The sequence below is a fragment of the Hylobates moloch genome, unplaced genomic scaffold, assembly GCF_009828535.3.
Source record: "Hylobates moloch isolate HMO894 unplaced genomic scaffold, HMol_V3 SCAFFOLD_11, whole genome shotgun sequence".
NCBI classification, from domain to species: Eukaryota; Metazoa; Chordata; class Mammalia; order Primates; family Hylobatidae; genus Hylobates; species Hylobates moloch.
The window spans coordinates 56149107-56171354 of NW_026652286.1; the positions used below are offsets into that span (position 1 = coordinate 56149107).

Consider the following 22248-nt stretch of genomic DNA (forward strand, 5'->3'; position numbering starts at 1 on the left):
CATTTTCCTTAATTCATATTGAGTTTAGTGATCACCTACTTCAAAAAGGCAGTGAGAGCCTTTGAAACATAAGCTACTACATAAACTTAGAAAGGGGCTATGCCTTGTGAGTCATTCTCAGAGGGCTCAGTCTCTTGGTTTTAATTAAGAGTGAAATAAAGAATTCTTTAAGATTATATCAGCCTTTTAAGGGCATAAGAAGGTCACTGATTTGTAAGCATCTTCTTTCTCTTTCTAATGGTGCTGTTTCCCAGATTGAATCGTGTGAACAAAGCTCAAATTTCCTTTCAGAATCTACACATTCATGGCAGAGTGGATGTGGGAAGTGGGGGACAGAGTGAGAAGCTACAGTGTACAGAGTGAATGTGATTAAGGCTCCATGAGAAGACGAGCCTGGATGTGAGAATGCCTTGGGTACAGCCCAGATTCTTCCAATTGCTAGATCAAAACATACACTTTGCAAAATTATTGACATTATTAGAAACAATAAAGTACCTGTGTAAAGTGCCTGGCTACTAACCTGTGCACCATAAAGTGGCTGTTATTTTGTCCACATTCCTGAGAAGAAACATGTAAGACAGAAATACCACTACATGAGTATATAAAAAAAATGTATCTCATATAATTACAAAATCGCATATGGGATTAGACACATGCTACCTTTTACAGGGAGCCTATAAATGTAATAATAAAAGGAAAAATATGTGACATTGATTATGATGACAAGAAGGATGGCTGCTAAGAGTGATAGAAGGTCTCAGCCCAAACAGCTTTCTTATGACCTCAGGGGATTTTCCTGAACTGCTAAATATTTTCTGCCTGATTTGTGATAGCAATAAAAATAAATATACATGAGTTCAAGGCTTTAAAATAGAATACACATATGGGAACAATTAATAATGACTAATGTAGCTAGTGCCTGGATGAAAATTCATTTGCTCAATTTCCCTTGATCATTACAACAATCCTATGAGGGGAACAGCACAGATACAATTATTCTTCTCACTTTCTAATGAGGGAATTGAGGCTCTGAGCGTGGTAACATGTTTAGCTAAAATGCACGTGATTAGTATGGCCAAATAGAAGGCTTCATACCTAGACAGTTTGGGCACAATCCTTAGCTCCTCTGTGACTTCACACTGCCACTACCTCAAACAAGGGACCCGATATATTTTGCCTCCCTTCCCTCCCATTGTTTTCTAAAGAGTTTTATGTTTAAGTGTATTTATTGTGTCCAAGAGTGCTCATTCTGTCCAACAGGGGCAAAGAATCACCCTCCAGTGAATATCTCAAGACAGAAAATTCTTCCCCTGAGTCAGTTACCAAGTACCACCTGTTCTATTTAATAAATAATTCTGAATCCATTTGTACTTCCCTATCTCGATAGTCTCAATTCAGTTCTTCATTATTTCAATGCTGCTCTATAATATAATACTAACTAGTTGCCCTGCATTCAAACTTTTCCCACACAGGTGGCAGAGTGATCTTTTTAAAAATGCAAAGCAGATTGTGTCGTTGCTCAGCTTTAAAACTCTTCAACAGCTCCCCACTGCCTATAGGATAAGGTACAAAATCCTCAGCTTGGTAAGTAAGGTCTTCTATGATACACAGCTGCCTTTTTCTCCAACCTTATCACCCACCCAATAGCCCTCAGCCACACAGGTAGTCTGGTAGTCCCAGAAGGCATTATGCTCCTTTATATACCAGGATGCTTAACCTTTTCCTATTTCTTTTACTTGGAACACGTTTCTTCCCTAATCCTACTGATAAGCTCAGTGTCTTCATGATAATGCCCAGAAAAACCAGGGCAGAGTCAGGTAATCCCTCCTATGTTTACCTTTAGAGACTTAAATGCACTTCTTGTAGAGATTAGTTTTGGAATTTATATTTGATTTTGTATTTACAGATTTTGAAACAGTTAAAACATTAAAGGCCCAGTAAATTTTCTGCCACTCTGCAAGGAAAGAAAGCTTGCCAAAGATAAGTTTTAGTATTCAATTTGGAACACACATACCTGCTGACTTTAAAAACCCATTTAAGGGATCCTATAACTTCATATGTGCTGATAGTCTACAGAACTGAATTAAAGGGTTAAAATGGAAGGTTTATTTTCTCTTCTCTGAGAAGTAAATTTTGAAGCCTTAATGAAAACAAAATGGCGTGTTGTAAAATACTTAGATCTCTATAAAAATACAGGCAGGCTTGCACAGCCCTTCCCCCATACTGCCAACCCTACCATTCATCTCCCTTCACAATTCACTGGACTCACTATTAAGCTATGAACGGTAACAGTCTTTTATAACAGTTCTTTAATAAAAATAAAAATTCATTCTCACCTCAGCCTGAGATACTATTCAGGGGCTCACCATATCTCTGGCATATGATTGAGGTCTTATAAAATAAAGATCTTGCTCTGCATCCCAAAACTAAGAATGGCTTGAGGCTGCCAACATTATGATTTCTACAAAGGTGGTAAATTATAAATGTGGATTCTCTGAGCCCAGCAGAGAATAGTTAGAAGTTAGAACTATGAGAAGATGAGTGTGCATTTTCCATAGGTAATGCTTCTTATACATGATTAGAAATAGATGGCTAGGTGTGGACGGGGCCATTTCTTTGTGTACATTAATACCTCTGCTGAAGGGACAGTCTAAGGTCGTATTTGCTTCCAACACTACCACTTGTAATAATCTGATTTTAGTTATGCTGAGTTAAATAAGCAGGAGGCCCTTAGGTTAAGGCTGTCTCCATACTCTGAGTTCCCACACAACAATCTGAAACCTAACTTAGAAATGTTACACACAGTAGAGTTTCAGATAGTCACAAGCAGCTGGGTTTCAGCCAATTGCAGGCAGCCAACTCATCGCACTGTTCCCAAATAAAACAGATGCCTAGCTGTAGCCCATCAGGTGATTTCCCTACTTTGCTTCTGTGTACAGGCTATAAAAAGTTGCTTCTCAAACTGCTCAGTGGAGGTCTCTAAACCTCTTCTGGTTCTGAGTGCTGCCTGATTCATGAATTGTTCTTTGCTCAAATAAACTCTGTTAAATTTAATTTCTCTAAATTTGTTATTTTAACAGCTACCTAGAGACTAGGTACATTTGAGAAACTGAGGCCTTTTAGTAGATATATATATCACATGGTAAGTAATTCTTCATTTATATGTCTGTGAGATACTCAAGGGGAGAGACCATGTTTTTTCACCTTTGAATCCCTAACATTGAGGATGATGCTTGGGACCTAGTTGAAGTCCCATGAATATATATATATATATCCTTCAGTGAGTGAAGATGTTTTATGATGATATAGTGCTTCACAGTTCATTTCCCATCCAAAACCAGCCAATATATTTTAATTAGCCTTCATCTGGCTTATCTCAGCCTCTCTTATCAACTGCAAAATAACAATAATTAGGACCATTTATGTAAAAGGACAAATAAACGTATGCCATAAATATTGAAAAAACAGCCAAGAATACTATTCTCCTTGCCCTAGAAATATCCAAAACTGAATAACTTATTCTCCCAAAGTAGAAAAACCAATTACAACATCAAAACTACTTTTTTTCAAAGAAAAAGAGATGTACTAGACAAGGAGTCCCATAGAAATCCCATTTGTTTTTCAAATTTTAGTTTGATTTCAGGCTCTGCACATTTCTTGCTTCTGCAAGCATTAAAAAGTCAATTCCTCCAAATATAATCTGCAGCCGTAGGCACTGTGCCAAGTAATTTAAAGTGCTTTCCTAAGAAAAACTAGCAACTTCTCTGTTCTCTTTTAAATGGTCTTACAGAAGTAAATTGTGTGTACAATTAATTCATCCCTGAATGTTTGCTATTAATTTAAAGAGCTGAGAACTTGGGTATTCCCATTGAAGCTCAGAAAATACAGAAGACTGACTCGGGTTGCTTTTGCTGACTCACCTTTATTCTTCTAAATGTGGATTAGGAATTAAACTGATGTAAACGTAAGGATGGTTTCACATGCTAACTTTCCCAGAGCTAGTGCATATTCTAATCTGAAGCCATAATTGCTATATCAATATGTGCATGTTTCTGGAATAGACTTCAGGAATTTTTCAAAAGCTCTGAACAAAATATACATCATTATCTACTGCATCCTAAAAATCAGGCATTTCTTCAACATGTTTGGCTTTTTCAGCTTGTCCCTTTGTAAAAAGTTGTCCTATTATAGTAGCATCTTGCACTTTGTTGATGATCTTGATAAGTCTTAGCTAAATAAATTAATAGATATATTTTTGTAATATCTGTTTTAGGGCAAAAGATCCTAGAATATTTATATTTAACCATGAGTGGTAATAAGACATAGACTGTGAAGATAGTAGATTGGGTTCCACAACACTACCAGAGTTGGATAAGGGTTTGTCTATCTAATTCTAAGTTCTCATCTACTTCTGAGGGTCTATATGTTATTCAAGAATATAGAGAACAGCGCACAGGTGATGGTGTCAAAAATGGAACCAGAATATTTTTACTTTGCCCCTGAATTATTGGCTGCATTTCAAGACACAGTGGCTTGGAGAGGTATTTCCCATTGGAAAAATAAATAATATCTGAAATGAATTACTGACTCCTCATGAAGAACTGACAGGTGCGTAATGGATTTATAATGTAGACAATCACCATAGACAGTTTATGGTGAGAGTACAACATAAGGTAAGTTCTAGTTATTACTTGTTTCTATGCATGGATTCATTCATTCATGGAGTAGTTTTATATACCTACTAAGAACTAAGTAAAGCACAGCTTGAGCTTATGACTTGTTTTCAAACAGGTATCAGTTTGCTTGTTTGCAGATTTTATTTCCATGTTTATGTATTCATCCAATAATCCTGAGCTCATGCTAGCCAGATACTGTACTAACTGTTAGGAATATAGCAGTGCACAAAATAAACACAATTCCACTCATTGCGCTTACAGTGTAGAGGGTGATACAGTCATTTAGTTTGAAAATCACTTAAATAAATGTACAATTATAAATTGCTTGAGTCTTATGAAAAATAGAAAGAAGATATATAATAGGGGGCCTGATTTGCTGTTTCAGAGAGCTTCTCTGAAGATGTGCAATTTAAGCTTGGATCTAAGATGACCAGAAGTTAATCAGGCAAAGTGTAAAAAGAGCTTTTCAATTCCAGGGAAAAGCATATGTGAAACGCTTGAGACTAGAAGAGATTTAGTGCATTTTGTGAATAAAAAGAAGGCCAACATGAATATGTGGTCAGCAAAGGGAAGAATGAAATGAGGTATCCAAGAGGCAGGCAGGGGCTAGGTCATGCAGAGCCTGGATGATATGTTAATGACTTCGCATTGCATCCTAATGCAAAAGGAGATCTGATCTGTATTTTTTTACAGATCACTTTGGTTGCATTGAGAATAAGCCTGGAGGTCAACAGTGGAAATGGTGAGACCAATTAAGAAGCTATTATAGGTGGGAGATGATGGGGGCTTGGATTAAAGCGGTGGAAATAGAAGTAAAGGAAAGCGAATAAATCTGAGATATTTTGGAGGTAGAATCAACAGGACTTGAAGATGAATTGAATGGCAGATGTGAGGGAAAACAAAGTAGTATGGATGACTCTCAAGTTTTTGGCTTGAACAATGCGGTAGATGTGTGTGCCATTTACTAAGCTGAGGAAGTATGGAGGAGGAGCAAAGTGGGGTGAAATTAAGATTTTTGGTATCAATGCACTGGTAGTGACAAGGCCACTAAAATAGTTGTCTGTGTGTTTTTGTGTGTGTATGACTGTTTTTCTACAGAGACAAGATAAAGAATAAGATAATAGAAAAAGAAAAAAAGAAGGAGAAAGAAGGGGACCAAATTAGAATAAATTGAAAACAGAATTCCCAAAAAGAGGAATGATGGATGGCCCTTGGGGCCTGGTGCATATCAGAATTAGGGTGTGTAATTTGAAAAAAAAAATTCAACATTGTATTATAATGTTTTTAGTTGAAAATAAATAACTATGGTATTCATGATACAGATGACAGAAAGCAAGCTGAAAAGAATCATATCTGGTAGGTGCACATAGAGGTAAACTCTTATCAGCTACTTATTGGTGAATTTTTCAGGAGGGATGCTTCAAAATCCCCAGTGGAGTGTAAGGAAATCAATGTAAATTTTACATTAATAAAAAAGGAACACAGGATAAAAAGAAAAATATATTTACTGACACAGAGCCAGAAGAAGGGAAGGAATATGAGAAGTCGGGATAAAGATAGAGAAAGGATAGAAAAAGAGAAATAGGTGGAAATTTTTTTCCAGTGAGCAACAATGGCTAATGTTCTGCCAGGTCAGTCATTATCTGGGTTTGAATCCCAGCTGTCACTTACTAGTGGATGATCTTGGGCAAGTCAGGCAACTTAAGTCTCGATTTCCTCATTTGTAAAACAAAGATAATGATAACATCTACCTCACAAAGTTATTACGAGAATTAAAAGAAATAATTCATAAGAAGTACTTAACATAAATGCTTGGCACGGAAGAGCTCAATAAACGTCAGCTACCTTTATGTAACTGACTATAGGTACATAATTACTAGCAAGTCATTACAGGTATGTGGCTCTTCTCACTTCCTTAGGTTTATGGTGACTTTGAACTTTCAGCTTTAAAATGGCATTATTCACTGTATCAACAAATAGTTTTAATGATTTGTTAAAAATACAGGTGGACTTAATGAATATTTATAAAGTATTCTGAAATACTAGACTTTAATTATTGCAAATTAATAAAAGTGCCCTAGCTGATTTACATAGTCAAAAATGTGTTTTCTCATTTATTTCTGGAAATGTTAGATGTAATTTAAAATTTGTTACTTTTAACTCTCCTAGAGAACAGTAATTGACTTCTAAACTTATTCTTTCAAAACATCAAAAAATAAAGATTATATTCTTAGAAGACCCTCTTGATATATCCATCTTCACTCTGAATCATTCTAAAGTCTGTATTTTTTCAGCTCTAACAATATTATGAAGATATTCCTGTCTGAAAACATAACTATATAGACACCCCATTCTGTGTAGGAACATTACAATTGGGATCTCTGTTTAGACTGAATTGGAACTACCTTGAGGAACGTCGAATTCTATTTTTCTTGCTTTCCTCTCTCCAGTTCAGGCTACTATGAAAAGATGAGGTCTTTTCTGTTATTTATCATATATAGGCTTTGGAATGCTAACACAGAATTGTGTCCAACTTTCAGACTTAGAATAATTTCTTTACAAAGTTGTTGAAAGGCTCAAAACATTCTAAGGTCAAATTTGGACTCCACATTTATTGGCAAGATCATACTGAGGGCAATACTTTAACCTCTCTGAACTTCTGTTTCTTTAAATAGGCTGGGAGCAGTTAAATAAGAGAATATATATATGTATATACATAGCATGATAACACAATATAAACATTAATTTTACATTCTGTGTGGTGAGATGAAACCAACTAATCCTGTAGCTTTGGACAAGTTGCTTAATACCTTAAAGATTCAGTTAAATAGTGATATTAATCTAATATTTTAGTTAAAATATTAAATGATAATAGTACATATTTCTTAGGCCATGTTATGCATCGAGCATAGTAAGCACTTATTAAATATTATTTAAAAATATTCAACAAATGTTCTTTTTCATCCTTCTGTATGAGTGAAATGGTGTTAAGTTCCAAAATTAATTATTCCGGAAAAATATAATTAATGCCTTATCAAAATGTATAGGAACCAGGAACACGTGGAGCATCATGTGATCAATGTCTAAGTGCTCTGTGATCACTCCAGGGAACAAAACAAAACAAAAAGGCAATGTTCTTAATTTCTCCCATTGCACCAAGGGAACAGCAGAACATCTCTCCACTTTGGGGAAGATGTTTAGTGCAAGAGAAGTGAGCAGAGGCAGATTCTACCCATTTATCCTTGTGGAAGCACATGCAGTTCGAGAAGATGAAGTGAGGAAGCGCATGCAGTACCTGGTCATCTCAGAGTCAGGTAGCAGGCCTAGGTGGTAGTGGGAATAGGGAGCTGAGAGGAGGAAGCTTTTGTCACACTCAACAGGGGAATAGTGCCTGGGAGAAGCAGGCTTATCACATAGTTTGTTCACAGTGCTGTAAACAGGTTCCGGAGGCCTGGTGATACAAGAGGAAGAGACAGATATGCATGGTTAGTACATACAAGGAACACCTGTGCAACCAGTAGCATTTCACCATATGCAAAAGTAAAAACAATGCCATTTTTCTTGATTTGTTATTAAAAGAAACCCAATTTTCCACTTGTAACTTTTCTTATAATAAAGACTTTATTCCTCAGGCTCTTTTGTGGGTAAAAGTGGCCCCATGAAAATGTTCAGTCCAATGTGATGTGAGTGCTCTGAAGTATTTGGTGAACTGGAATAGCTGCTTATAAGGAAGCTCGTTTAGCCGGAATTCTTGAAATTTTGTTCTCTCCCGTTTCCTCCCTTTACTCACCTGGAACCCAGACATAATGGGTGGAGCTTCACTGGTCATCTTAGACCATGAAGCAAAATTGAGGATAAAGCCAAAAAATACACATAATGGAATATAAAGATAGAACCTGTGTCACTGATAATACGGAATGGCACTATACCAACTCTGGACTAGAATTTGAATTCCTTCTATGTGGATAAAGATAAACTGTGTTGTCCAAGCTAGGATCATTTTTTTTTCTTATATAAATAGGACCTAATATTAACAGATATACTCCTACAAAATTTAAGACTGCACATCTAATACAAAGAAATAGTATAAATAGGGCCTACTACAAATGCTAATGTATTTAATTATGTTTGGAGTCCATCTAATACCTTCTGCATACATAGGAAATGTAAAGAATGTTATTTTCTTTCCATATAATTTGGTCCTATGACTATTTGGAGAAATCTCTGCATCTTAATTTGAAAATATTATTATACACAAAATGGTAGCTGATCTAAACTGCCAGCACAGAACCTTAGAAGAAAGGATTCAATGACTTCTTTTAGATCATAAAACATTCTCATGATAATGTCATTTCGGTAACATTGTTGTTTCTGCCTGGGAGGGCTGATCCAATTTTCTCAGTCTGATGTTGACTCTACAGACTAAGAAAATGATGTTTCCAATTCTCTCCCAGTCCTTTTACCTCCGTAGCACCATATTCTGAGTCACATTTTCACAATCAAAGCTGGCTAATGGAGATCTTTTAAAAATTCGGCCGGGCGCGGTGGCTCACGCTTCTAATCCCAGCACTTTGGGAGGCCGAGGCGGGCGGATCACGAGGTCAGGAGATCGAGACCATGGTGAAACCCCGTCTCTACTAAAAATACAAAAAATTAGCAGGGCGTAGTGGCCGGCGCCTGTAGTCCCAGCTACTCGGAGAGGCTGAGGCAGGAGAATGGCGTGAACCCGGGAGGCGGAGCTTGCAGTGAGCAGAGATCGCGCCACCGCACTCCAGCCTGGGTGAAAGAGCGAGACTCCGTCTCAAAAAAAAAAAAAAATTCCTGGTTATATTGTATTTAACTGAATTCTTTATTAGGTTTCTCTTTGAAAATATTTTACTTTCTGAAAATTACAAAAAATTCAAGCCAATGAAAATGAGGTCCTGTATTTTGTCCAGGGTTGAACTCTTGAAACTTTTATTTGAATCTTTTTGGAACCACTTTATGAATATAATATTATCATTTGATTCACATATTTAATAGATTTGGTGTTTGGAGCAGGCTTTAATACCTTGGATTTTAGAAGAAGGCTCTTATTTCTTTGCTTTCAGTCACCTTCAGGATGGTTTCATAGTGGACTGATACTTGCTAAGCTTAATTCTTCACTGTTCAAAGTCTTATCAACACAGAGAAACAGTTACTGATATTGCAGGTTCATTTTACCTTTGTTTCACCTTCTATTTCTTCCCTATTTATTTACTTGTTATTTTGTACATTCACTGGCTAAAGAATAGAGATATCAAATCCAGTTTTTTTTGTTGATTGTGAGAACACTTAATATCTCAGAAGATGAGTAGATGAAAAGATATCAAAACATAACAAACCACTTGACAAATTTGACAAAGCCTTCTTGCAATATTGACAAAGTTCTCTTGCAATCAAAAACAACATTAAAAATATCAGTGAAAATCTCCTTTCAAGTGGCATAAAAATGGGGTTCACATTTGAAGATTTTTTTTTTTTTTGAGACGGAGTCTTACTCTGTCACCCAGGCTGGAGTGCAGTGGCGCGATCTCGGCTCACTGCAAACTCCACCTCCTGGATTCACGCCATTCTCCTGCCTCAGCCTCCTGAGTAGCTGGGACTACAGGCGCCTGCCACCATGCCCGGCTAATTTTTTGTATTTTTAGTAGAGATGGGGTTTCACTGCATTAGCTAGGATGGTCTTGATCTCCTGACCTCATGATCTGCCCGCCTTGGCCTCCCAAAGTGCTGGGATTACAGGTGTGAGCCACTGCGCCCGGCATATCTAATGGTTTTATTACAGTGCTAGGATTCTGTCATATATTCTATGATACAGTATGTATGTTATGTACTAGAGCACAGTACAGTATACAGAAAGTACAACATAGGCTACAATCTGAACATAGAAATGGCACATAGTAGGTATTTGGTAAATGTTTCTTTGAATGAATAGATAATTTTTTTTTTTTTTTTTTTTTACCATTCTTTGCTGAGGGAAATTTTAAAAAACCTTCTGGTTCTTTCAAGGGAGCCATAAGTTACTCTAAATTTTTCAGGCCATTATAAATTCTCAGAGGTTATACCAGAAGAACCAGAATTCCAATGTTATCATGAACTGACTGGCTTTAAGTACTTAATTAAAGCATGTGTGCATGGTTCATTTGCCCTCAAAGGGATAGGTTTCTTGTGTGTTTGAGTTTAGCCACTGCAATGCCTGCCCATAATTCCTGTGAGAGTCACTCCAGTGGGCACAGTGGGCTCCTCACAGACTTCTCAGCCCTGAGTTACAGAAGGCCTAATACTGGGAGCCAGCATTCTTAGTCTTTCCCTGCAGTTACATTCTGTGTGACCTCTCCCCATCAGACAAACAATTTATAAACCATCACTAGAATCTGGGTGGCAGAACAGATGCCACTATTACTTCCCGTTTAGTTGGTAAGGAAGTGCCAAGGGGAAATGACTTTTGGCAGCGTGAATCAGCCAGTCATAATTGAAAGGGCCTGCTTATCCTATTATAAACTGCCAGAATGGCCTAGGTCAGAAGGTAGTAAATATGGAAATCCAACCCAAGAGGCCTATCTGTGGATGCCCACAGAGGGAGGGAAAAGTATTTGAAGATATTGGTACAATCTCTAAATGAATTTATAAACAAATCATTTATCTTGCTGTCCATTTATAAAGAGCCATAGATAAGGACCTTGCAGCTCATCTGCTGAGCCATCAGCATTTATTTGCACATCTATGGGTTTATAATTGCAGGTTCTTATAGCATATAATTAGCACACCCTGGCCCTTGGTGATCTCTCTTCTCTCTGAACTCCATTAGCACTTGCTATTTGTTCTATTTCCTTGTCATTTTTAATTGCTAATCCACAATAATGGTGTATGTTGGAGGGAGGTGCTTCATCTATATCTTATTCTTAGGAAAACTACCTTGCCTATAACTGCTCCTTCCCATTTGGACCACTTGCCACTATCAAATTCAGTTTCCTCCCTAAACAAAGCAGTTTAGAGCATTGGATTAGGATTGGGCCCCTCACCTTCCAACCATGATCTGTATGGTGCGGTAAGAAACTAAAAAAAGAAAGAAAGAAAAGAAAGAAAGAAAGAAAGAAAGAAAGAAAGAAAGAAAGAAAGAAAGAGGCCTAGGCCATTTGGATTCTCCTATGGAAGGTGAACAATGTGAATAAAGGAGAAAAAATTATCAGTTGACAGAAAAAGGAAAAGATGCAAACACGGAGAAGGTAGCTGTAGCTGTGTCCACTAATTATAGAGCACCAGAGTGAAGCTCTATCAAATTTTGTTGCTAAAAAGTCTAGAGGTTCCTTGAGTCTAGAATAACTGTCTGGGTGCATTCTTACAGCAGGGTTATGAGAGCTCATGCTATTGAATTTCTTTGATGATTCCCATATGACATTAGTTGTCAATCAACTATCCATCTCCCACCCTGTTCCCTTATTGGAAGTTAGATCTGATCTCACGTTTGCAATCAGTACAGTGAAAATAAAACAGGCACCTTGTTTATTTTCACATCTCTTTCACATCACCTCAACTAGACTATGCCTCCGAAAGCCAAAAGACAAAACCTTGGGCCTCTATGTAATTACATAGTACCTGAGACTAATACCAGACTGATTCTATCTTTAAAAGTTTGATATTTTGTTCATTATAAATTCTTTTGCATTGATTTTATTTTCTAAAATAGTTCATTAAAGTGTTTTTGTCTTAATTGCTGTTTCTTTGTGTCCTCTTAAATTTTGCACCCAACATGAGTACCTCACTCACCTCACTATAGTCCTGGCCCTGTATCAGAGATAATAAATGTTTAAGACAGTGATAATAATGACTGTGATTGTAAATAGTCTTCATCTGTGTAGCACCTGAAGCTACAAGGTCAAAGGAATATGACTCTCTTAGAGATAACAACGGGAGTGACTTACACTTTATTGAGTTTTCTAACTCCCTACCAAAGAGCTCTCAAAGCCTTCAGGCTGTCTCAGACAGGGACCTCACCTCATTGCACGGTCTTTATTAATTCACAATGCTCTCTCCTCTAGAATATTAGACCCTGGAGGATCATGTGTCTTTGTTTCCCCATTACTTTCCTGAATGCAAGACTGTATTATTGAAGTACTGTCATAGAAAATGAAAGGAACTGTGAAATGAAAAGTGATCAGTACCTTTTATTCTCCTTTCCTGAGCCAGAACTAAAAGGGGACATCTAAAATTACAAAAAGATGGATTTGGGTCATATATGTATATGATTTTGAGCATAAATTTCTTCATCATACGGACTGATACGGCTAAATCTGCAGACCTTTCACATTCTCAAAAGGTTATCCTGCTATGGTTTTCTTGGGTTGCCCTAATGGGATGGGGGCATCCAACCGCATGCCCTGTATTTGCAGAATACAGAACCAAACTGCATTAATTATAGCAGCTGGGATGTAAAGGGCTCAGATGCCTAAGTATCTAATATATTGCCAGACATAATTTGAGGAAAAAGGATTGTAACTTTAAAAGGGTGCCTCATGCTCCTCTTTACAAATAATACACTGTTTATTGGGCCAAGGATTTGGAAATGTATAAGAGGATTGAATTCCAGTCCTGGACTAATAGCTCTTAAGGGTGGGATTTTGGGAAGCCCTAAAAGTAATTAGGGGACAAAAGAGAATTAGTATCAGGTTGTGAACTATGTGGCTCAACATGTGAAATGACATTATAAAAATGGTTAAGAAAGAGGCTAACTTATACTGACTGAACTTTAAGCAGAAAAGTATTAGTCACTTGATTAAGATGTTATATAGGCCTTAAAATATGATACAGAGACATCTAGGGGAGGGATGGATCTGGGTGATTTGTAAGAACCTATTTGCTCCCCTAATTCCAAGCACCATTGAATTGGGCACTCAAGAATTTCCACGGGGGCAGTTGGAGTAGATGCCTGTTTGCACCACACTTACTTAACTCTTCCAAATCTTAGCTTTCTCATTTATAGACCTAAAATAATATTTAAAAAGATTTTTCTGTATACCAGAAAAACTATAAATTGCAACATTATATACAGACCTAAATTATTATGAGCACCATGTTAAGCACAAGCAAACCAAACTAGGTTTAGATCTGGCTCTTCCAAATTCTACCTCGTATGACCTTCTGCTATTTCTTAACATTCTCATTTGGAAAGTGGGAATAGTAATATCAGCCTAAAAATGATTGTGAGAAATAGGAAGAATGTGCATAAAGCACTTAGTTCAGTCCATGGCACTTATTCAGAGCTCACCAAAAGGGAGCCATTATTATTATCTTTATTATCACTCTTAGACACTCGAGCTCACAAGGAGGCATAACCTCAGAAAATGTTGATCCCCTTTGTGAGAATTCATACAAATAATATTCTTCACCCACTCACTTAGAATCAGTCAGTTCACACAATAGCACTTTCATGTAATGTGAATTCTCTACAACAGGGTTGAACAAAGGAAGTAACAATCGATGGCTTTTAGTCTCACAAAAGGTACTGCACAGGTGCCTTCTAAAGAATCACTTTTGCTCTGTATATTTAAAAGGTAATTGATCCTCTTTAATAGCCCTGGAGGTTGATGATCACTTTCTCTGAACTTCTCAATTATTTTCACTGCCCCTAACAATATAGCAGCCCCAACTCTAATGCCCGATTTGTACCTGGATCTTTATAATGGTTTGCTTTCCCGTATGGTTCACAGCTGTGGTGTCACATCAGATTGTTGGGTCATAAGTAATTTGTTATTAATAATAGTTTAGGTACCACAGTCTGCAAATACTTACTATCTAAAAGTAGAAATTAGGATTGGTTCACTATTTATTCTATGTAAACATCACTCTCAGTTATATTTTACTGTGTTTATTGAGGAGTTTATTAGAAGACTGAGGAGAGAAAGGGCAGAGTAAGAGCTGCATCATTTAAAGTTGTTTTGAATATTAAGATGCTTTATTTCCTTAAAAAATGTTTGGGTTTCAACAAAATTAGGCTCTCTCATGGCAATGGGTTGTAAATGGGTTACGGAGTGTTTCACTGGAATAAGAAGTTGAACATTAATGACCTTGACAATGGGGATTGTAACAAAAGGGAGAGGGATCGCTGTTTTTGGTACTGGGTGAGGGTGTCCAGTTATAGTAGTATTTTTGTGGCTTTCTGAAAGATGTTTAAACAAATATTGTCGAAGAGTCACAGGGTCAATATTATGACCAGATCAAGGCCTTTGAGACATGGATTTGAATTATTTGAGGAAGGTTCAATATGTCCTATACTAGTGTTTAAACTCTTACACTTTTGTAAGCCTGCTTTTAAAGACTTTGTACTGATTTTTAAAAAATTTTTAATTGAACTCATAGGATAAATATAGATCTACAAAATGTCAGGTTAATAGTTACTAAGAATCTTGATGGAAAAAAAATTAAGCATGAAATAAATAGGAGAAATCGCATAAAAGATGAGAGATTTGACTATATAAAAATTTGAAACTGGCCGGGCGTGGTGGCTCATGCCTGTAATCCCAGCACTTTGGGAGACCGAGGCGGGCAGATCATGAGGTCAGGAGATCGAGACCATCCTGGCTAACACAGTGAAACCCAGTCTGTACTAAAAATATGAAAAATTAGCTGGGCTTGGTGGCGGGCACCTGTAGTCCCAGCTACTCGGGAGGCTGAGGCAGGAGAATGGCCTGAACCTGGAAGGAGGAGTCTGCAGTGAGCCGAGATCGTGCCACTGCACTCCTGGGGGACAGAGTGACACTCCGTCTCAAAAAAAAAAAAAAAAATGAAACCACTGAAGCAAGAAATCATAAACCAGCAATAAGCTGGGGAAAACATTTGCTCAAATATATTTATCAATATTTTACAGATGCTCTTACAACTCAATAAGAAATGCAATAACATTTTAGCAGAAAACAAAGACAATTAGTATCCAATCACAAGAGAAAATACAAATGACAAATACATGCACACATATAAATATTTAACCTCACTAGGAATAAAAATAACACAAATTAAATGATACATCCCCTTTACCTATTTTTAAAAAAAGGATCTTGAAATTGACAAATCACAATTTAGTTGTGGTACGTTGAAATAGACACTATATTGCTGGTGCTATGGAGTGTAAAACTCCTTAAAACATTTCAAGAAAGCAAGTTGGCAATATATTTCAGGAGTTTTAGAAGTAATCCTGTCTTTTGGTTCAACAATTCTACTCTAGTGTGCTATCTGAAGAAGAAAATAAAAAATATGTACAAAGGTTTCTATAGAAGGAAAGTCATTGTGGTTTGTTATAACAGCAAAACAGAATAAAACAAGACAATCAAAATGTCCAGCAAGAGAAGGGTATGGAATATCAGATATATTCACATGATGGTTTATTGTTGAACCATGAAAGTTAATATTCATAAAACATTTTAACGAGACAGGAAAATGCTTTATTTTATAATGTTGAATAAAGTGGAATACAAAATTGTATATGGGGCTGTGGGGACAGCAGGAAGTGAAAGCACCTAATTCTTTTACCATTTCAGAGAGAGACTGAGCTAAGAATATAAGAAAGTAAACACTGTGGAGAGTAGCAATTCTAGTGCAGGTTTGAAAGAGGGTGAAAGCGTGAAAGAGGGTGAAAGCGTGAAAGAGGGTGAAAAGGGAGAAAGAGAAAGAGAGTGAAAGGGGTGAAAGAGGGCTTCCTAGAAAGTGGCAACAGCACATGCAGATTTAAAGAGGAATCTGCAAACATGTTCCATTTAGGGAGTTTGTTAATGGTTTGACTAGATGACAAAATTGAAAAGTGAGGCAGGTCTTGAGTACAATTTTAATATCCACAGTTGATAAGAAGTTATGAAAGACAGTGTTCTTCCTACTAGATGGAATTAAATGAGCGCAATCATTTTGGCTATTCATTTGTACATTCATTCATTCATTCATTCATTCATTCATTCATTCATTCATTCTTTCCACAAATATTTAACAAAAACCTTCTTTGTGGCAGGTATATAGTAAAACAATTTTAAAAATGGTCCCTTTGTTTGTTGAACAAACATTTTGTTTGTAAGGAAATCTGATTGCAGGAACAGAGACTTATTTAATCTACCTTAGGTAACAGGACACACGTGCATAGAAACCCAGAAAAAGCTGTGTGATAAATATGGAAGAGTGAGATCTAAGGAGCTCTATCTTTACAGCTTTCCCTTCAAGATAACACTGTTTCTTTCGTGCTACTTGTTCCTTCTGTCTCAAATCACCACTTTAACCTCTAATTTATAAATGAGATACTTTCTACCTGATAGCTTCTTCTTGCCCTCAGTTTCTGTTCTGCAATGACATCAGCTGGCATTAGACTCAAAATGGATCATCGGGCCTCCTTTACATCATAAATCACTAGCTTCCCCTTTCATTGATTGTTGCCTCGGTTGGACTGCTTTTCAATTAAACATTCCTAACTGAGTATTCGTTGGACTTAGTACACCTTTTTGAGTAAACCACCTTATTGGTTACTTGTTAGCCTCTGGATTGGCATCCTTTGGGCCAAGTACACTCCCTGTCTATTCAGCTGTCGCTAGCGGATGAGTGACCTGGTCCTTATGAGCTTGGTTTGGTTTTTCAGCAGACCTGTGGGCAGGGCACAATTGTTCAAGCTGGGTATCCCACTGCTATTTTCAGGTTTGTTCTGTTGAGTATACTCCCCACATCTTCATATTCTTAGCCAGTACTATGAAACCACAGCATAGAGAAGAAAAGCAAGTCCATTCGTTTTTGAGAAAAATTTGGAAATAACAAAAGAGAAAGGAAAGTGTGAGGAACATTACAAAGTCCCCCAAAGAGAAGGTCTGAAGCTTAGTATCATCTACAATTTCTTTCTTTTTATCACAGTGTTAAAATACAATACTACAGAATAAATACTCCACCTCTAAAATAATTCTTTTCTTTCCTCAGAGGCTCGAGGATGATTGACATTGGTAACACCTAAAGTTGCCAAATCTGATAAAGCTTTGAGTTTTAAAATTCACACCCCCACAAGAATTTCTGAATATATTTAGCAAAATCACATTTTCTAAAGTAGAATTCAAAATGTTCATTCATCTATATACTTCTGTAGGCCAATTTTACATTACTAAGACAAACTCTACAGGGGGGAAAACTCTTATACCTTTAACTGAATGGATGCTAAGATTGAATATAACAGCAGCTTCCTAGAAGGCAAAATAAATGTTCAGATATAATTCTCTACTTATGAACAGGAAGGATAAGGTGGCTTTAATCGAATCACTTAAATGGATTTCTTTCACATTCCTTGGAAGAGGTACATTTCCCTCTGTTTCATGCGGCTGTTTCCATTTAGTCTTCTGTGCCCGTTACTGTAAACAGGTTATGAAAATTGTTTGGTGGTCATGAGGGAAGGATAAGACAAGCATAAGAACAAGAGATTGTTGTAGCACTGCCTTGCTCTCTTTAGAGAAGGCTCTTTGCTAAGAAGCACCTTTACTAGGATTTCAGACCAAGACAAAGACTGAGGTCATAAATCCCCTTGAGTTGATGGTTCACATCCTATTAAAATTTACATATATTGGTCCTTTCTTCCAACCCTAAACATTAGAAAGTCCCTGGTTTCTATCAGGGTCTAACTCCTACTTTCTCCATAAAGTCTTTTGAGTACACCTGATTGCAGATTTTTCTCTCTTCTTAACTGCCATACTGTATTTCTTCATGATTGCGACTTGGTTTTGTACTTTGATGTATTTTAAATAGTAATAACAACTCACATATCTCTTGAGAACTTACTGTGAGGCTGGCCCTGAGCTACACATGCTTTATATAACCGATGTCATGTAATCCTCCCATGAAACCTAAGACATATGCAATACTATTATCTGCAAAGGTCAGCATTAACTTGCCCCTCCTCACATAACCTGACTTGTGAGTAGTAGGGCTTGGCTTTAAACCCAGATTGTCTGGGTTCAAACCACTAAGTGTTTTGTTGTCATTGTTTTAAACACTTTCGGTAGCATATTACTTGCCCTCAGTGATCTGATTATATTTCTTGGTCATATTAGCAATTATAGCTCCTATTTTAAAGGCAATAGAGAATAGGACAGAGAAAACAAACCGTGAATCTGATGATCTAGATTCAAGTCCGGCCCTATTCCTTTAAGACGTGATCTTGGGCAGGTTGTTTACCTCTATGCCTCAGTTTCCTCCCCTAACTCAGGAATAGTGCTTGGCTCTTAGGGCCTTATGAGTATTAGATGAAATGATGCATGAATAGCACAGTGCCTGGAAGACAATCAGTAAATGTTTTGACTACTATAGATATTCAAATAGGAAATCTGGCTGTAGGCCATCTGGTTTATATATCTCTCTCTTGTCATGTCTGTTGATGTGAATTCATTCATGAGAGATGATTTCCTCTTAGGAGGACAAAACCATGTTTCTGGCCATGTCTAGGGTTGCAAGATTTAGCTAACAAAAATATAGGATGCCCCAGTTACATTCCTATTTTGGAAACATAACAAATAATTTTTTAGTATAAATATGTGAATATTACATGAGGCACATTTATACTGAAACTTATTCATTGTTGATTATTGTTTAAATTCAAATTTAACTGGGCATCCTTATTTGGCAATCCACCAGCCCCATCACCTTGCAAGCTCCCCTGCATTGCTGGTAACCTGCCTTTCAGCATATACATTTACTCTGTAATAAAATTTACTTGTTTACTCTGACTCTCCCTTTAGTTTGCTATGTTCTTTTATTTATTTTTTAAATTGATTTATTTAATGAATTTTTTTTTTTTTTGAGACAGAGTCTTGCTCTATCACCCAGGCTGGCTGGAGTGCAGGGTCGCAATCTCAGCTCACTGCAACCTCCGTCTCCTGGGTTCAAGTGATTCTCCCGTCTCAGCCTCTTAAGAAGCTGAGATTACAGGCGTGTGCCACCATGCCTGGCTAATTTTTGTATTTTTAGTAGAGACACAGTTTCGCCATGTTGGCCAGTCTCATTTTGAACTCTTGACCTCAGGTGATCTGCCGGCCTCAGCCTCCCAAAGTGCTGGGATGACAGGTGTGAGCCACCACACCCGATCTGCTACATGCTTTTAAATCAACATATGTGCTTAATTTTGTATTTTCAGTGCTCATTAAGATGTCTCTATTTATATCTATCCCCATATTCACATCTATACTCAAACCTATACATAAGCATGCAGATAGATAATTTTAAAATAAAAGTTGGTCATATTATACATATTATGCCACTGCTTTTATTTTTAAATTTCACATTGGATATTAGATGTTTTTCTGTGTCAGTACACATGGCACTGGCTACCTTTTCTTTAATGGCTGCAAAAACACTCTCCACACACTGGTGGTGGTAGTATAAACTGCTGAACCTACAGTTCAGAAATGTTACTTCCAGAAATCTGTTCTACAAAACTGAGTACAATTGGTGTTCACAGAATTGTCATTGTCACAGCATTTGTAGAAGCAAACCACTGGAAAAATAATTATGTTCATTAGTGTTGAATACAGTCTTAATGTAGGCATTAAAAACATTCCTGTGTGAGTAAATTTGATGACATATAAAGATAGACACAACATATTATTAAGTGAAAAAAGCTAGTTGAAGTAATATATATAGTTTGATTCAGTTTTTGTGAATAATAAAAAATATTAGGTATGATCCCAATTTTACTTAGCAGAGAATGAGATTAAGAGGAGTCTAGAAACATATGCCAGGGAATTTGTTCAATATCATTTATGAATAATATGTCTATGTAAAATTTTTATTTTCTCCCACTATTTCATGTTTTCTAAATGACATTAAGAATTATTAATGTTATAAGCTGAGCAATAGTTATAAATCTGTATATATAGTTTGATGCCAATTTAGTAAGAGGCATATCTGTACATCTTTAGGTTAAGGTGGAAAAGTTACCAACATGTTACTAGTGCTTTATCTGTAATGGTGGGATTATGGGTACTTTTGATTTCCTTAAATATATTTTTTTGTATTTAAATTTTTTTTTTTTTTTTTTTTGAGACGGGGCCTCGCTCTTTCGCCCAGGCTGGAGTGCAGTGGCGCAATCTCGGCTCACTGCAAGCTCCGCCTCCCGGGTTCACGCCATTCTCCTGCCTCAGTCCCCCAAGTAGCTGGGACTACAGGCGCCTGCCACTGCGCCTGGCTAATTTTTTGTATTTTTAGTAGAGATGGGGTTTCGCCGTGTTAACCAGGATGGTCTCGATCTCCTGACCTTGTGATCCGCCCGCCTCGGCCTCCCAAAGTGCTGGGATTACAGGCGTGAGCCACCACGCCCGACCTCAAATGTCTGCAGTTATGCAAATATATTCTGTTACTAACAAGATTCTATTTAAAATTTAGTCTACTTTGGGGAAATTATGTGCTAGCTAAAGCCATTTTATAGAAAATATGACACAAAATTAAAGCAAATTTACAGCAAGTGTAGTCTTTTTTACTGGTGCATCTATTCACTCAACATATTTACTGCCCTTAGAAAACACATTGGGAGGCTATGAACATGGTGGAAAGAGCACAAGCTTTTGGGCTAGAAGATCTGGGTTCAAATACTGTTCTTCCACCTATCTGTGTGACTACAGGGAATATCTCTATTGCCTGAATCTTGGCTGCCTTATCTGGAAATGGCTTTTTAGGACCTACCTTATAGGGCTGCTACAGGATTAAATGAGATAATATATGCAAAGCCTTCACAAATCACCTGCCATATGGTACATACTAAGCAAACAACTATATTTATATACCAGATACTAATCTAGGTGATATGGAAGATAAAAATCTGCTCTTGACATAAATTCTTCCCTTAACCATTACTTCGTCTTGGAGATGTGTGTATGTATTTGACAAAATAAAGCTAAAAATGACTAAGCATTATGGGAGGGAAATAGACACTCTTCCTTCACTGACAAAACACATTCTTAAGGCAACCATACATATGGCTTTCCTGTTTATGCTCTTTTAAAGTCTCAGAAATCACCACTAAAGAATGTATTCATATAATCAAACACTGCCTGTTCTGCCAAAACCTTTTGAAAAGTAAGTAAATAAATAAATAAATAAATAAGAGCTGTTTTCTTGTACACTGTTGGCCAAAGTCTTTCAAGCAGGTTGAGTAAGATCACAAATTAAACTGAGGGACAGATGGCTAGTCATGAAGCCCAAAAAAGACAGCATTAATTGCCTGTTGTGAGGATCTAGAGAAAACTGTGCTTTATTACCGATCCTGACTGGCCCAGTACAGCCAATGGAAGTTAGAGGTGCTGTTAAGTGAACTACTGGAATGAGGACACAGGGAATAACAGAACTAGATGGAAGAGATTTTTTAAAAAGACTAGCAATAGAGCCAAACCTTCTCTCTATTATATCTAACCAATCCGGAATAGATTCAACAGATGAGAGAAGTTTTAGGACAATACATTCCAATCACAGCTTAGATAGACACCAGGCAACAAAACCTCTAGAGAGCTGTAATAAAAGTCAGGCATAGTGAAAAGTAATGGTCAAAATATCAAAGAGC

At 37.0% G+C, this 22248-nt stretch overlaps 1 protein-coding gene across 17 annotated transcripts in view; it reads right to left on the minus strand.

Moving 5' to 3' along the window:
* DLG2 (discs large MAGUK scaffold protein 2) overlaps window positions 1–22248 on the minus strand; it is a 2210459-nt gene that overhangs the window by 489387 nt on the left and 1698824 nt on the right. For all 17 annotated transcript variants that reach the window (XM_032167965.2, XM_032167963.2, XM_032167975.2 and 14 more), the window contains one exon: window positions 7972–8127. In XM_032167965.2, the coding sequence (XP_032023856.1) occupies window positions 7972–8127 (156 nt within the window). The remainder of the gene's footprint in view (window positions 1–7971; window positions 8128–22248) is intronic.